General features: G+C 45.4%; 1 protein-coding gene across 4 annotated transcripts; it reads left to right on the forward strand.

Annotated features, from left to right (window-relative positions):
- Window positions 1-1,465: 1,465 nt before the first annotated feature.
- On the forward strand, window positions 1,466-15,198 carry nt5c1aa (5'-nucleotidase, cytosolic IAa). 4 transcript variants are annotated; one of them, XM_048993966.1, is made up of 8 exons: window positions 1,469-1,737; window positions 1,818-1,925; window positions 4,513-4,627; window positions 6,525-6,692; window positions 7,965-8,094; window positions 11,466-11,588; window positions 12,152-12,336; window positions 13,330-15,198. In XM_048993966.1, the coding sequence occupies exons 3-8, from the start codon at window positions 4,577-4,579 to the stop codon at window positions 13,684-13,686; spliced, it is 1,014 nt and encodes a 337-aa protein (XP_048849923.1). In that variant the 5' UTR covers window positions 1,469-1,737; window positions 1,818-1,925; window positions 4,513-4,576; the 3' UTR covers window positions 13,687-15,198. The 4 variants fall into 4 exon arrangements, with proteins under 4 accessions (XP_048849922.1, XP_048849923.1, XP_048849921.1 ...); XM_048993964.1 differs by having other exon boundaries at window positions 1,471-1,925; window positions 4,583-4,627; XM_048993967.1 differs by lacking the exon at window positions 1,469-1,737 and having other exon boundaries at window positions 1,809-1,925.
- The last annotated feature ends 826 nt before the right edge of the window (window positions 15,199-16,024 follow it).

Raw genomic sequence — 16,024 nt, forward strand, 5'->3', positions numbered from 1 at the left:
ATACTGTATATGGAGTAGATACCTATGAAACAGACTATGCTGATAACTTTTCCTTATGCTGCTGAATGTTGGTCACCTGATGTTTCTGAGAACTACTAACCGCCACTGTAAATTCTGACTGTAAATACCTCTGGTTCTGACCACAACTATTTCTGCTGACTGTAGTTCATCCTCCTGTCCATACCTCATAACTCGTGGCATAAGATGTATCCTATAATACTTTCGATAACTGAGGCCAGAACTAGCCTCGTGTGTATCCCTAGCCTTGCAGCATTTCTCGACAGCCCACCCAAGAAGCAGACAAACTACAGATAGTTCACCTGCTGATTTTCACAAAGCTCTCTTGTAATTTCCCAGCTGGGCCACAAGATGGTGACAGGAGCACTTTAATCTGCCATCATTGAAGCGGACCAATGGGCTGCAGTCTTTGAGGAGGGAGACTGAGTGCTGCTTAGCAACTGGTCTTAGCATCGCTGGCGTGACAAACCATGATGCAAAATTATCACTGTAATTTACAGCCAGATATCTTCCACACTCTGCATCAATACAAAGTTTGAAACTATTATTCTCAATGTTTTTCAGAATATATTTTCTCTCAGTGAGTAGCTTTATTGGACAATAAAGTCCACCTTGTGTCTTATGGGTTTCCTACTGTAACTCAAAGACATACTAAGGTATTAAGGTAATTGACGTCTAAATTTCCTATAGTATATGAGTGTGTTTCTGCATATGTGCAGATGGACTGGCACCCCAGCTTCATTCCCCTTGCTGGCTGGAATAAGCTCCACCCCCCCCACCTGCATTTCTGACCAGAAAATGTGGTTAGAAGATGGATGGATGGATGATATATTTTGTGTACATGCTTGTAAAGTGAAAACAGAACTCGATGATTACCAAAGCAGTATCCAGGAAAACTGAAGATTGTCTTTAAGTGACAATCCTCAGAATTCCAGGGTAACATCCTCACAACGATTAAAGATTTTTCTAGCACGTTTCAGTAGAAAACCACTGCACATATCCCTCCATCTTTTCTCAGCAAAACATTCCACAACCACTGACAGTCTGCTGTCGAATGACATTCAGATAGTTAAACCATCTTTATTCCATCTTATTAGAGGAGCCAGTTTCTAAGTCATGCAGTAAACCGGAAGTGCCTCCGACCCTTTATAGTGACAAAAGGGGGACGTTTCTGATTAACTACAGCACAATGAAGCCCCATGTGACAGCCGATTCGTATAAATGATGGGCTATGATTGGTCAGTGTGAGCAAGATGAGTGCTGTCTGGAGAGCATGTCTATGATTGTTTGATGGTTGTTGGCAAATGCCTGTAAATACGCTCTACACCACACGCCTGCCTGGAGGCTTCCCTGCATGGAGTTAAAAACTGGGCAGGTTGCCACTGCATTGAGTGCGTGTGCAAGTGTCTCATTGCAGCACGGAGAGTGGGAGAGAGAGAGAGAGAGAGAGAAAGAGAGAGAGCGTGACGGCATTGCCACCATGTGATACAGGGAGCAGATAGCAGCCTGGAAGGACAAGACCAGGCAGCCACAGACGTCAGGACGCAGGCAGTTTGTCCCCTTTCATCCTGGTTTCATACAAAAAGAAAACCTTTCCCTGCTTTGTAGTCAAGGAGGACATTTAGAAGACCTGCTGCGGGAATTCTGGGGCCTTGAGTTTCGTGAGACTGAGGGCTTAGAGAGCAAGAGTGGACAACAAGCAGAGCTCTCCAAGACACGGTAGGAGGCATCTGAAAGACGGTGAATGAGTAAACAGAGAGACCATGAGCCTCGACTCAGTGAATGCTGCCACTGCTCAGGAGGCCGGACCATGCCCGGCTGTCAACGCCACCACAAATGGGGACAGCCCGAGCTCATGGGAAGAGCCAAAGGGGTTATACCACCAGAACGCTTCTACCGAGAACTCGGTGAGTTTGACGCGAAACCCTGTCTGTTGCTGGATTCTGTGTTCACCTCTCAAAGCCAACAGTCCCTGTGGTTGTCCCATGTGGTCAACAGGTAAGGAGGAATATGGAGGGAGCTGAGAGAGATTGCAAAATGATTGTTTACATTCTAAACACGCGTTGTGGAGCATAATCTTCATACCATTGACATCAAACCGTTTGTATAGCTATTACATCAAACAGAAATACCTATAACTATGATTCATGTTCCATAGCACTTATTTTATTTTTTAGCCTACATTGTCCAGCGGAGATTGTGACGGGGTCCTTATAGGATTTGTGGTGATTAATGTAAAGAATTCGGTAACCTAGGTCAGCACTGGACAACGATTGGCTGTCTGAGGTGCTTATTGATCTGCATTCTGAATTCTGACTGGAGGGCTGTTGTTGTTATTGTCCAGGAAACACCAACGACAGCAGCCCCAGGGCCAGAGCCGGGCAGCTCAGTAAACACAGGGCTATAAGTGGGGAGATAATTCCATTTGAGATGCATCAGGTGCAGCTTAGAGTGGTGAAGGCGAGAGGGATATCACTCAATCAAAGCCTGCCAGAAAATGCACGTTTTTCACTCATGTTTGTCTTGGTGGAAAATATGATCCAAGAGCTGTTTTCAAAATCTAACACATTGTCAGTATCCATAAATAAGCAAACAAACAAATATATATTTAGAAACTAATGATGTATATAGTATAGTATATATTAGTTATTTTAGTTATATGTATAGAATTAGTTTTTTTTCCTCACAGTTCTCTCAGTTTCTCACAAATCACACCTCTAATATGCTTGTGACATGCCCAACTTCTTGCAGTGATTCTTCTGTCTGTTACGGCAGGTCAGGGCTACAGTTGAACCCTTAAGTGGATATTTGAAACAAGCAGTTAACTTGACTCTGCATGGAGCGAAACAGTTCGTTTATGACACAATCACTGTGTGCTCTGTAGGATGGAAGTCAATCCTGTGCTTTTCCCACTGCACTGGCACCTTCCAGCTCCATAAATAGCCACAACCTCTTCACTGTCCACTGTATTCCAGATACACATGGGAAACCATCTCTTGGCTGCATAACAGTTGTCTCTGTGTGTGTTCTCCTTTCTCCTTTGATTTCAATTCTAATTTTGAACTGCTATTTCTCACAAACAAGCAATATCCTACCCAGGATCAGATTACAGTGCAACAATTCCCCCATAACTTTTGCAGCACTAAATTTGTCTGACTTCATTAGCCGTTATCCCAGTTCAATGATCTGCTTACGTGTTTCGATAACTGCTAAGTCAGGACTGGCAGTTATAAATGGACACGCAAATAACCAACCCTAAGATTTATGTTGTTCCACCTGACCTTCTCTCTAACAGAACGCTGGCATGTCTAACCTGGCTCTCATTTGAGCATAGTTTCTCCTGTACTCTATCTGTGGCCTATAGGCTAAACACACTCTTTCTGGATAATGTATTTGTATGACATTTGTAATAATTTATGTATATTTTTGAATGTATTAGACCTACATGAAACTTAACCAGATGAACTTCATTAAATGAGTACTTGCATTTGAAATTGGAGAAGATATTAATACAGTAAAACCTTGGATCGTGAGCATAATTTGTTCCGGAAACCTGCTTGTAATCTAAAGCACTCGTATATATCAAAGGTGATTCATTCCACAACCCAAAAATATTCATATAAAAATGATTAATTCAAAATATAAAGTAAAAATACATAAAACAAATTAACCTGCACTTTACCTTTGAAAAGAAATCACTGCTATCTGTTGGCTCACTGGAATCTTTTTCTTTTTGTGCGACTTTAACAAGGAACCTATCCAATGACAGCCGCTTTTACCTCCTTTTCGATTTTGCGAATGTGGACATTTAATTGTCGTTAAACAGATTCATCACTCGCACTGCTACACCCTTATTCGGGTGATGCTTTTCTACTAAATTTTGACTATATGAGTGAGGCACGCTGACTGAGACCGAGCATGGGAAATGACTACCCACAAGTCCGCAGCAAGAGAGAGAGAGGGAGAGAGAAGAACCGTCGGCTCATTTGTGATCACGTGACGCTCGGCAGACAAAGTGTATACATAATACTCGTATTGCAAAACATTGCTCGTTTATCCAGTTAAAATTTATTTAAAAATTTTTCTCGTCTTTCAAAATACTCACAAACCAAGCTACTCGCAATCCGAGGTTTCACTGTATTTCAATGACCTGGGCCACTTGAAAACCTGTTATGATTCTGTGGTTAAGCTCATGTTGGTAGATATGAAAGTGGATTGACAATGTAAGGCTGTAATTCAGATTGTCTATCTACTGATCAAATATCTTGTCAGGAATCTAGTACGTGATTTATCTTCTCTATCTCCTAAAAGAGTGTGAAATATCCGAATGCTTACCTTAAAAATATTCTACTAGATGTATCAGTTTCTTGCTCCATGGGTGTTTAGTTCAGCTGGTATGTAGATTATATCTAAGTATTGACCTTGACCTAAGATGACATCAAGCCCTACCAGCTAACACATTCTCCATGGTTCTTCACAATTGAAAATTGTCAGTTGTCCAAGTCAGGCGTGAACATTCAGTAAGTGACGGCCCCATTCTGATCTCACCTGTCCATTCATGAAGGGTGTGGTGCGGCGAACCAGGAAGGTGGAGGGAGGCATCTTCTTTGTAAGTATCACTAGGGAGCATCCGGAAACATCCGTGCCATGTTTGATAAGCGTGTCACATGACCAGTGTGGAGTAAATGCATGCAGAGTGGACATTAATTCTTTATGTTAGTGCATACTGTAGTGAAAACCTGTGACCTGTAGCCCTGTTGAAAATGTTTGCATATTATAACGGCTGAACAAGCTGAAAATGCATTACATTTATATATGAGTTTTTTCATTGACGCTGATAATATATATATGTGTGTGGTGTGTGTGTGTGTATTTTGCAAAAAAAATTATCTCAATTATAATGTGGGATACCACTTGTTCTAGGACTGCATTTTACAGTAGTAACATCAGTTTGGTCATGACATAATGTAGGAAAACGTTTCTGTGGAGCTAAAAACAATTAGCATGCATGGTTTAGATTAGCATTTCTGAGACTATGAGCAGTGGACTGGCACCAATGCCCGTCCATAGTCAGACACCCACCGGGCCACGGTGGAAAAAAATAATGCAAACACAGCACATAAACTGGCTGCATGCTTGCAACATTTTTTTTTTTTGCTTGCTTGCAACTCAGATCTCCTCCTTGAATAAAAAAAAATGCTTATATACACAAACACACATATTTATGTATTTCTTTTCTTAATGGGTCCGGGGATAAAACATCTTGAGAATTCCTGGTTCACATGATCCTATGTAATGGATGAATAAACATGAAAAATGTAAAAATATTACTCAGAACGTGTACTAACAACCCCAGGAAAATGGTGAAAGATAAGATTAGGTATGTGCAGCTGCCTGATGGTGAAGCGGGTGCGAGACCAGGCGTCACCATCCGATTATGGGATAATAGTGAGCGGCTCAGCTGCTGATGACGGTGATATTAAAGGTAGCGGTTGTGAGTGTGTCTGTTTGGTCCCATGCATGTCCACCCCACCCCCGCAGCCTTGCTTTGTGTAGCAGCACATCTATAATTAGCCCCCCCAGGGCCGCCCCACGCTGGATGACTTACAAGCTGTCGGTTGCCCCATTTGGAATGTCCAGCTTGCCCTTTTACCCCCTTCTGCCCTGGTCACCGCCGGTCTCGTTTTACACCGGTGGCACTAGGGACACCACTGAGCATCTGGTAAAGTGGTCTCTGGAGGTGTCCTGCTCTTGGGGTTCTCCGAGGATCATGACGAAATCAATCTTCTGTGCCCATCGTCCCTAGGAAATTTACACTAAATATTTAAGGCTATTTTTGACATAATGAGTCATGTGACTTGACAGAGGTGCCCTGCGATCCACTGGGATTAAATAATTGAAGAACAAATTTCCAAAACTCCTTTTTTGTTGTGTTTGAGATGAGACAGCCAATTACCTAAAGTCAGGCTTCCTCATCATATGTTACAGTATCGGGAACTAAAACTCACTCGGTCCGCTTGTAGTACAATGAAGAGCTTTCGATAAATTTCCAAAACTCACAAAGTTCACAGAAATTTTCTTCACAACATATCCCATGGATTCAGTAAGATTTGAAAAGTTGCCTGAAGAATCTTGATTGAGACCTTACTGATAACAAGGGTAGAGCTAATGACAGAATGAACTCTGATTGGCTGGATAGTATGGGTGTGGCTAATGACTGAGTAAACGCTGATTGGCTGGGGAGTAAACTCTGATTGGCTGGGGAGTAAGCCTATGAGTTATTTGATAGTGCTGATCTGCTGCAATTTTCTTTTCAGTTATACACAGTCCTGCAGTGAGCTCAATACGTGTTGGCAGGGTGACATGCAATTTCTCACCTATCATTGCTGACATCGGTCATTTGCTGACCCAGCACTGATTGGCACGGCTCAGATACAGGAGAGATGTGTTGGGGCTTTCGGTTGGTTCCTCACTGACCCCCTTGCAACCCCCCCCCTCCCCCCCAGCCTAAGCCAGAAAATGCTGTCACCATCGCAGTGTCATCACGGGTGCTCTTCAGGACGGAGAAGGAGGACATGGTGTTTCGGGAGAAAGGGGTGGAGGAGTACCTTAAGTATCAGGTGGAGCACGAGGTGGAGCCCTTTGCAACTGGGCCCGCCTTCCCTTTCATTAAGGTAACCAATGTTTATGCGCGTAGCTGCACACGAACACACTGACCTCAAAACAGTGGGAAGCATCAACTGCTAGGTCATTGTAGTCGAGTTAAGTCAAACATCACTGTCAGGCATACAGTGAAACAAAATAGTGTTTGTCTGAGACTTTAAACACGGCTTTTCATGTAACGCAACATAAAACCTGCGATAGATTGGCATCCCGTCCTGAGTTATTCCCTGCTCGTAACTTCCAAGATCCGGACACCCACAACTCTGCATAAGACAAGCAGGTAATTGATTTGTGGATGACATAAACACACAAGACGATAATTAATAAACAAACAAACAAATAAATATGCTGTACAGATCATGCAACTTTTCACTTGGTCTGTGCAGTGGGTCTGACTGTAAACAGCTTGCAGTGGAAGAACAGTGGTTTAGAAGATTAATGTGTATGATACAGAGAGGTTTTCAGCAAATACAGGAGGGGTGCTTCACCAGCAATTTAGCCAAATGTACAGAGAATTATGAATTATGACGCCATGGTAGTATTTCTCACCTGACCTGACCGTGGATATTGTGCAACCTCAGATGGCACAATATTACATTAGTTTCATGCACTTTCCTTGGACGATTGCACTACCCATGCACTGTTAAGATAAGACAAGATAAAAACCTACTTCATCCGAAGGGAAGGCATTATACTAAGGCATGGTTCTCACCGTGCAAGATTAAACAAACAGAGCTGAGAAATACCAACGATAAAAATTTCAAGTATAAAGACAAAAAAAGATAAAAGAAAGATCAGGTATGTAAGACGGTAACTAAAGTGGGAGTGTGCATGTGCAAACAGGTGTGCACACGATACCATACGTTTGTGCAAAACAGAAGGAAGCAGATTATTAAATAAACGCTATTAGAAAGAGTCCAAGGGTGACAGGAAAAGCAGTGAGAGTCTAGCTAGTTCCACTTTATTGTATCATACTAGCTTATTGTATTTTTAGGTCCTTGCACTGCATTGTCTGATGTTGCACTGCAGTGTTGGTGAACAACAGTGTCTTCCATCCAACACGTCCTACATATAATAGTAGGACAGATTCCATAGCACAAGGATTTCATTGTATTCTCTGAATACACAGGACAATAATATGTGAATGTTTTTCTGTGCTCTTCGTTATTATTGCCGAACCTGTAACAGGACATTGTCCACAAGTCAGAGTGTGTTTGTGGATTTTTTTATGGAGAGTAAGAACTTCAGCACTGCACACCCCCACTCTGCCCTGCTCCCCCCAGGCCCTGGAGGCAGTGAACACGCGGCTCAGAGATCTCTACCCCGACAGCGAGGAGCTCTTCGACATCGTCCTGGTGACCTATAACCACGCCCACGTGGGGGTGAGGCTCATCAACACCATCAACTACCACAGTGAGTTATCTCGCAGTGTCCCAAACTGCCCATCGCTAGCCTGTTCTGTCACCTTGCTGTTACGGCACAAACCATGAATAATCTGGATCCTGGTTTTTTATTATGATTTTCTTTTAGTTATGATCAGATTTTGCAACATTACTGTTTAGGGTAAAATTGCATTAATTCGTTTTGGAAATGAGCAACATACATTTTACTTAATTTTATCACATCACAAATAAGCATCATAACGGAAATAGCATGTAAAGAGTACTCTACAATCCTCAGTATCTTATTGCATGATGAAGCTATAATATTAATTGACATGTGCTTAATAAGATACCTGTTTTATAAATCACCTGTAAGGGACCTGGATTACTTGTTTACTTGCATACTCAGTGTTGCCATGGTTACATTCACAAACGTCGTCATGATGATGGAAAACTTCGCTATGAGCTACACACGTTGACTCCGGGGCTTCCAGAACAACTGGGCCTGTCCTTCCCACACAAACGCTGCGACCTGTGACCCCATGTCTAGCCTGCTGCCGCTTCCTGTGATCGCTCTGGCATCCCCACTTCCCTGGTGGCCATAGCTTTGTTCTGTGTGAGAGTAGCTGAAAGGCACACCCCGTAGCCTCTGTGGAGCAGCCCCGGCGACCTCAAGCCCATCGCACCTCTGCACGAAAAGGCCACTGCTGTGAAGATGAAAAGATAGGGGGGGTTGTTCCATTTATGGACAGGGGGAGGGGGAATATAACAAAGAGGTTTCGATGGCTGGAGCACGCAACAGTAGCATGGCCTGAGAACTTCCACGCTGCTTCTCATTTGGAGGCTTGAAGTCCTCCACAAGCCGACGGGTTGGGCGAGTTCTTGACCGCTCCACTGACCCCTGAGGGACTACGGAGCCCATCTGGACGGTCCAGGCTTAGCATTCACTGGTCCGCAGACGTCCAAGTGTGCGGTCAGTGAATGAGGCCGCCGGCCGTGTTTTTCTTCCCTAGTTCTGTTCCCGTGGCTTGAGCAGACAGCTGATCTGAACAGGTGCCTCCAGCACAACACTAACCCCTGTGGGACAAAATGCATTCGCTAAACCAGTAGCATAAATAAGTGCTCAATTTAAAGCAATTTCAAAGCAATTCAGGCTAGACTTTCCGTTCTTGAATCACCAAAAGACGATTAGTGCACAATTGTTACACATAAGGAAAGCCATCCATTTTCACGGGAAGAAACATCCTGTTTGTATGCCCTGGGTATATCCAGGCCACACTCCCTGTCTGCCCTGGGTACGCCCTCTGAATGCCCTGGGTATGTTCTCTGTATGTCCTAAGTACGCCCTCTGTCTGCCCTGGGTATGTTCTCTGTATGTTCTAAGTACGCCCTCTGTCTGCCCTGGGTATGTTCTCTGTATGTCCTAAGTACGCCCTCTGTCTGCCCTGGGTATGTTCTCTGTATGTCCTAAGTACGCCCTCTGTATGCCCTGGGTATGTTCTCTGTATGTCCTAAGTACGCCCTCTGTATGTCCTGGGTATGTTCTCTGTATGTCCTAAGTACGCCCTCTGTCTGCCCTGGGTATGTTCTCTGTATGTCCTAAGTACGCCCTCTGTCTGCCCTGGGTATGTTCTCTGTATATCCTAAGTACACCCTCTGTCTGCCCTGGGTATGTTCTCTGTATGTCCTAAGTACGCCCTCTGTCTGCCCTGGGTATGTTCTCTGTATATCCTAAGTACACCCTCTGTCTGCCCTGGGTATGTTCTCTGTATGTCCTAAGTACGCCCTCTGTATGGCCTGGGTATGTTCTCTGTATGTCCTAAGTACGCCCTCTGTATGCCCTGGGTATGTTCTCTGTATGTCCTAAGTATGCCCTCTGTCTGCCCTGGGTATGTTCTCTTTATGTCCTAAGTACGCCCTCTGTCTGCCTTGGGTATGTTCTCTGTATGTCCTAAGTACGCCCTCTGTATGCCCTGGGTATGTTCTCTGTATGTCCTAAGTACGCCCTCTGTCTGCCCTGGGTATGTTCTCTGTATATCCTAAGTACACCCTCTGTCTGCCCTGGGTATGTTCTCTGTATGTCCTAAGTACGCCCTCTGTATGGCCTGGGTATGTTCTCTGTATGTCCTAAGTACGCCCTCTGTATGCCCTGGGTATGTTCTCTGTACGTCCTAAGTACGCCCTCTGTCTGCCCTGGGTATGTTCTCTTTATGTCCTAAGTACGCCCTCTGTCTGCCTTGGGTATGTTCTCTGTATGTCCTAAGTACGCCCTCTGTATGCCCTGGGTATGTTCTCTGTATGTCCTAAGTACGCCCTCTGTCTGCCCTGGGTATGTTCTCTGTATGTCCTAAGTACGCCCTCTGTATGCCCTGGGTATGTTCTCTGTATGTCCTAAGTACGCCCTCTGTATGCCCTGGGTATGTTCTCTGTATGTCCTAAGTACGCCCTCTGTCTGCCCTGGGTATGTTCTCTGTATGTCCTAAGTACGCCCTCTGTATGCCCTGGGTATGTTCTCTGTATGTCCTAAGTACGCCCTCTGTACACCCTGTGTTTGTACTTTTTAAAGCTTTATAATGCCATGCAGTAAGCAGCTTGATAAAATGATAATTCAGGGACTTAGTAGTAACTTAGTAGTAACCATTTCTGGCCTATAGGGGCACTGTATGGCCCCATTTGCTTCTCCCCAGCTCGGTTCCCACTGAGCAAACCGCGGTCAGAAAGGCACATGGGGTCTCGCTGAGCTCCGCTTTCCTCCCGGGGGGGGGGTGCGTGGTCCTGGGAGGGGGGTGGCTTCTCTGACCCCCGCACACCACCACCAACCTCATGTGCGTCAGTCCCGTGCTCCTCTGGCATGCGAGACTCTGCAGGAGGCTGGAGTGGCCTGCGGAGGGAGCCGCCCTCAAACACGAGCCCACTAAGCTACCAGCAGCCTTCTGGGAGACCACTGGGGACATAACATCCATCCATCCATCTTCTGCTGCTTATCCAGGGTCGGGTCACGAGAGCAGCAGTCTTAGCAGGGATGGCCAGACCTTCCTCTCACCAGCCACCTCCTCCAGCTCCTCCAGGGGATTAGCAAGGTGTTCCCAGGCTGACATCCTGATGAGTGATTCTAGGATTATTTTAAGTTGGGGGGGGGGCACATAAATGAGGTCATAATTGATACAGTAGGACCAACCTTAGGCAGTCATATGTTTTGAATCGGTGAGCGACAGAGGAGGGGGCACTCTGGGAGCCAATCAGCTTTTAGCCTGAATATACAGTCATAAGAAATGGATGTTTTTTCTCATTTATAGAAATTAAACACCAAACGTCTTTCAAGGGAGGCGTTCCCTAAAATGATTTTAGTTGTTGTGGTCACCAGGTTGGACCAACTGGATGATTACAGGCATATTTCCACAGATCTATTCATCGAGCGCTTCTGCATGACCGGTGGCAGCAGTCCGATCGGGTACCTGAAGGCTTTCCACACCAACCTCTACCTGTCTGCAGACTCGGAGAAGGTCCGAGAGGCACTGGAGGAAGGTGAGCCCAGTGTGACCTGTCCACGGTTCCAGAAACCCTGACTGTCCCATAATCCCCTGCTGGGGCAGACTCAGCAGCATCCAGTGGGTATCAGGTAACTTTAAGGGACCCTTATGGGAAAGTATCACTGTATTTTAAACCAGTCTGTTGCAGGGTTATTATCATTAATGAAATAAGATACGAAAATAAAATTTAAGAGTTACACTCGATGAAAACGATTGACATTTCTATATGGCTAATATTGCTAAAGTAATGATCTGTTTATCTTTCGCCCTTGACGAAAATCATTCGAGGAAATTAAATGCAGTGGACAACCTCTATATGGCGACATGTTTTGGATCTCTTCTATGCAGTATTTCAAGCACAGAAATGGCTAATAGCACTCCACAAAAACAAATGAAACCACACTGAATATTAAAGCTTAACTGGGTTTCAAAGAAAAATGGAGAATCAAATTAAAATAATAACTAAACTAAAAAGATAAGACTGTGCTAGCAGTGGTCTCTGGGTCTGCGTTAGTCAGTCCCCCTGTACTGAGCCTGAACCCGCCCGCGTTCCCCCAGGCATCGCAGCGGCCACCATGTTCACGTCGGACAAGCTGACGGAGGTGTCCGAAACCCAGCTGCGAGTTGCATTCGATGGCGACGCCGTTCTTTTCTCCGACGAGTCAGAGCGTATCTTCAAGGCGCACGGCCTCGACAAGTTCTTCGAGCATGAGAAGGAACACGAAAACAAGCTTCTCGACCACGTATGTTGAGCGTGCGTGCCTCTTTTTCAGCTGCCTGAATTTTGAACAGCTCGAGCGTGACTACTTTTTGAGTTGTTTACTTATGCATTTGGATGTGGATGGCTTTCATAACCTCCTAACATTATGCTTTCTAAAATACCTTCTATGGGGTGGCATGGTGGTGCAGTGGTTAGCACTGTCGCCTCACACCTCTGGGACCCGGGTTCGAGTCTCCGCCTGGGTCACATGTGTGCAGAGTTTGCATGTTCTCCCCGTGTCGTCGTGGGGTTTCCTCCGGGTACTCCGGTTTCCCCCCACAGTCCAAAAACATGCTGAGGCTAATTGGAGTTGCTGAATTGCCCATACGTGTGAGTGAATGGTGTGTGAGTGTGCCCTGCAATGGGCTGGCCCCCCATCCTGGGTTGTTCCCTGCCTCGTGCCCGTTGATTCCGGGATAGGCTCCGGACCCCCCGCGACCCAATAGGATAAGCGGTTTGGAAAATGGATGGATGGATGGAAATACCTTCTATATTGGTACCTTTTATCGTGTGCAGCATTCTATTTTTAGTAACATAAATCTTAAGTAATCCATCCATCTTCCAAAACGGCTTATCTGGTACTTTGTCTTAATGAGCCTGAAGACTGTCCCAGAAGCACAGAGAACAAGGCAGGGTAGCATCCTGCACAGGATGCATAACAGGATGAACACACACACTGCCACACGAAGGCCAAACGCTGTAACTGCATCATTTTATCAAAATTGATTTATGACCAAAATTGCATGTCTTTGCAGGACAGAATAGGCAATTTATAGATTCCAGTTTCCCTAACTGCACAACACATGGAGAACACACAGTCAGTCATAGTCCTACATGAAGTTACTCACGTTCTGATTATGTTCATTTGTACACACACCCAAACCATCTCATTGTCACAAAGCTGTCTTCTGCCTCGGAGTGCACACAAGGTTCCGACAATTCACTGCCAAGTGCTGTTTTAATTTTTCCCCACTAGGGGCCGCTGAAGGGCTTCCTGGAAGCCTTAGGCAAGCTCCAGAAAAAGTTCTATGCCAAGGGCCACCGGCTGGACTGTCCTATTCGCACCTACTTGGTGACGGCCCGCAGTGCCGCCAGCTCGGGAATCCGCGCGCTCAAGACCCTGCGCGCCTGGGGACTGGAGACAGACGAGGCCCTCTTCCTGGCCGGGGCCCCCAAGGGGCCCATGTTGGAAAAGATCCGGCCTCACATCTACTTCGACGATCAGATGTTCCACGTGGAAGGTGCTGCGGAGATGGGCACCATCGCAGCCCATGTACCCTATGGCATCGCCCAGAAGTACCCCCGCAAGAAGGACATGGGCAAGGCCAAATAGGTGGAGGGGGGCAGGCCAGGGATTATGTTCAGAATCTCCCGTGCCTAGGCTACAGACTTTATGTTGTTTTTTTTATCGTTACTATATTACTATTTTTTATAAACAGCACTTTTTCAAGGGTGGAAAACACAAACACAGCATGCCGTATGCTTTGTGGCAGCTTCCTGTGCCCCCCCCCCCCACACACACACTTCCATCAGAGGCCCATGGGGTCACATGATTTCTCTAGCGCCCGGAGACCGAGCTGCCATGTGCAAAGCATGCAGATCCACCGGCACTGAACCCGGAGATCACAGAGAAGGTTGACACACTGTGCACTACACTAGTGACAAAGAAAACCTGATTTTGCTATATGTAGCTATTTTTTTTACCGTTACTGTTTGTGGAAAAATATATTTTAACCAAAGGAAGCGCTGGAGGAACTGCAGTCTAATCCTAGTCAATAAGATCAGTCATCCTTTTCGAAGACTCTATGCGTAGTGTGCAAATACAGTGAATGTACCTTAAGGAGATTTATGCCATATCATATGCAATCGCATATTCTGCAAGTATAACATATATTGCAGTTTTTTAGAGGATTAAGCTGATACTGTTGAAATAAACCTAACTGGTTTGTCTGGGGCAGGTGAGGCTCCTGCTGTGGGTACCATGGCAACCTATGGTCTGCATAGCTGTGGTTGGATGACGGATACGTCCAAACCTTACCTCAGGAGGGGGAGGAGCTTCTACTGAGCCACTGGCTGGAGATAAGGGTTTGTCTCAGGCAGCTACTCATAGCCATATCGTTTTCATATAAAAACACTGAGAATATTTTGGAGACTATATAAGTATTGGAATTTCATTTTATTACTGTAAGTGCCTGAAAGGTGTTATTAAGTCCTGTCTATAGTGCAAACGCTGTCTTTTTCGTATTTTTGTCGGGGTGGAAACGCTGCTGTGTGTGTTACGCAGATATGACCCCTACCCTTCCAGAAACAGTACCCCGATATTCACGGCTGGCCGAAACCCTTTTTGGCACCCCACGTAAAATTCGATGGGCCTAGTTGTCATTCGACATCTCCCTTCCCATTCTGACAGGCTGGTTAGTTGGTGCGCCCCCTGGTGGCCGCTGGGTCTTAAGCAGCTGTTTAGTCCGCTTACACCTTGGGTTGGTCCTGTCGATGTTGCTCCTTTACCCTCCACCTTTCCTCCCTGCTACTCTCCATGTTTACATATTTTCCAGCGGTATATATTACTGTAGACGTTGCCCCACTGAAAAGACTCACCTTAATCTTTCTTATTTACCATTATATCCCCCCCCCACAGGGTTAAACTTTCTCTCCCAAGTGTTTATTTTGAGTTAGTATGTGATATCTTGCTTTTCTTTTGATTTAGTGTTTGAGAGTTTAGTGCAAACTGTTTCGTGGTGTTCGTGTGATGAAATGTGGAGAAGAATCCCTTAATTTTCAAGACCTAAACTGTACTCCGAAGTTGTGTAGTATGCAGGACAATTAAATGCAACTAAATGTGTAAGTAAGGATCCGTGCCATTACTTAAAACTATCTCTTTTTTTTCAATGAATCTGGCAATAAAGCACCCCGCCCCCCAAGAAAAAATGTGAAGAATTTTAACCCTCAGACATGTTATATCACTTCATAAACTTATTTCTAGTGCAGTTCAGCATTCTGAAACACTAGAGGTTTCCCTGCCTTTGCCAGTCTATTTTTGCTGCTATGAAAGTAGATGACAGTGGCTAAGGATCAGGAAGCCCTCACGGCACTGAGTAAGATCCCAAAACCCAGGAGTTCCCCCGTTCTCAGGCGAAGTCCGTTTGTAGTACGACTGATCAAAGTGCAGAACAGGAAATTCTGCATATGGCCTGAAGTTCAGTAAACACTAGGAAATTGTCAAACCACATTTAAAGACTGTCCAAATGTTCCTGTGCGTGACAAGACTACAAAAAGCTGAACTGCCTGGAGCAGTGAGGCCTTCTTTCTGACGAGGAGGGTGACATACCAACATATAGTCGCCTCCAACATTAGTAAACGGGGCCTCAGACTTGAGGTCGTTGTACCTGCAGCTTCTCTGCTCACAGCTGTCAGTGGCAGATGGTGACACACGGCAGTGGATGCGCTCAGGTCAAGGTGACGTCGCCAAGATTAGAGGAAGCACATTCACGGGACCGGCGAAGCTCCAGGTCATAGCACAACACCTCCTCCAGCTACTCCAGGGAGGCAACACTGGCAAAAGTGAACATCTTGCCTGTGAGAGGTATGGATTGACAAAATGAGGAGCCAACCATGAGATCCAAAGTACTTGAGTACACTGTCAGCCTCTCGCTGACTGCTTGGCTAGTTAC

This window comes from Brienomyrus brachyistius, chromosome 23, assembly GCF_023856365.1.
Source record: "Brienomyrus brachyistius isolate T26 chromosome 23, BBRACH_0.4, whole genome shotgun sequence".
NCBI classification, from domain to species: Eukaryota; Metazoa; Chordata; class Actinopteri; order Osteoglossiformes; family Mormyridae; genus Brienomyrus; species Brienomyrus brachyistius.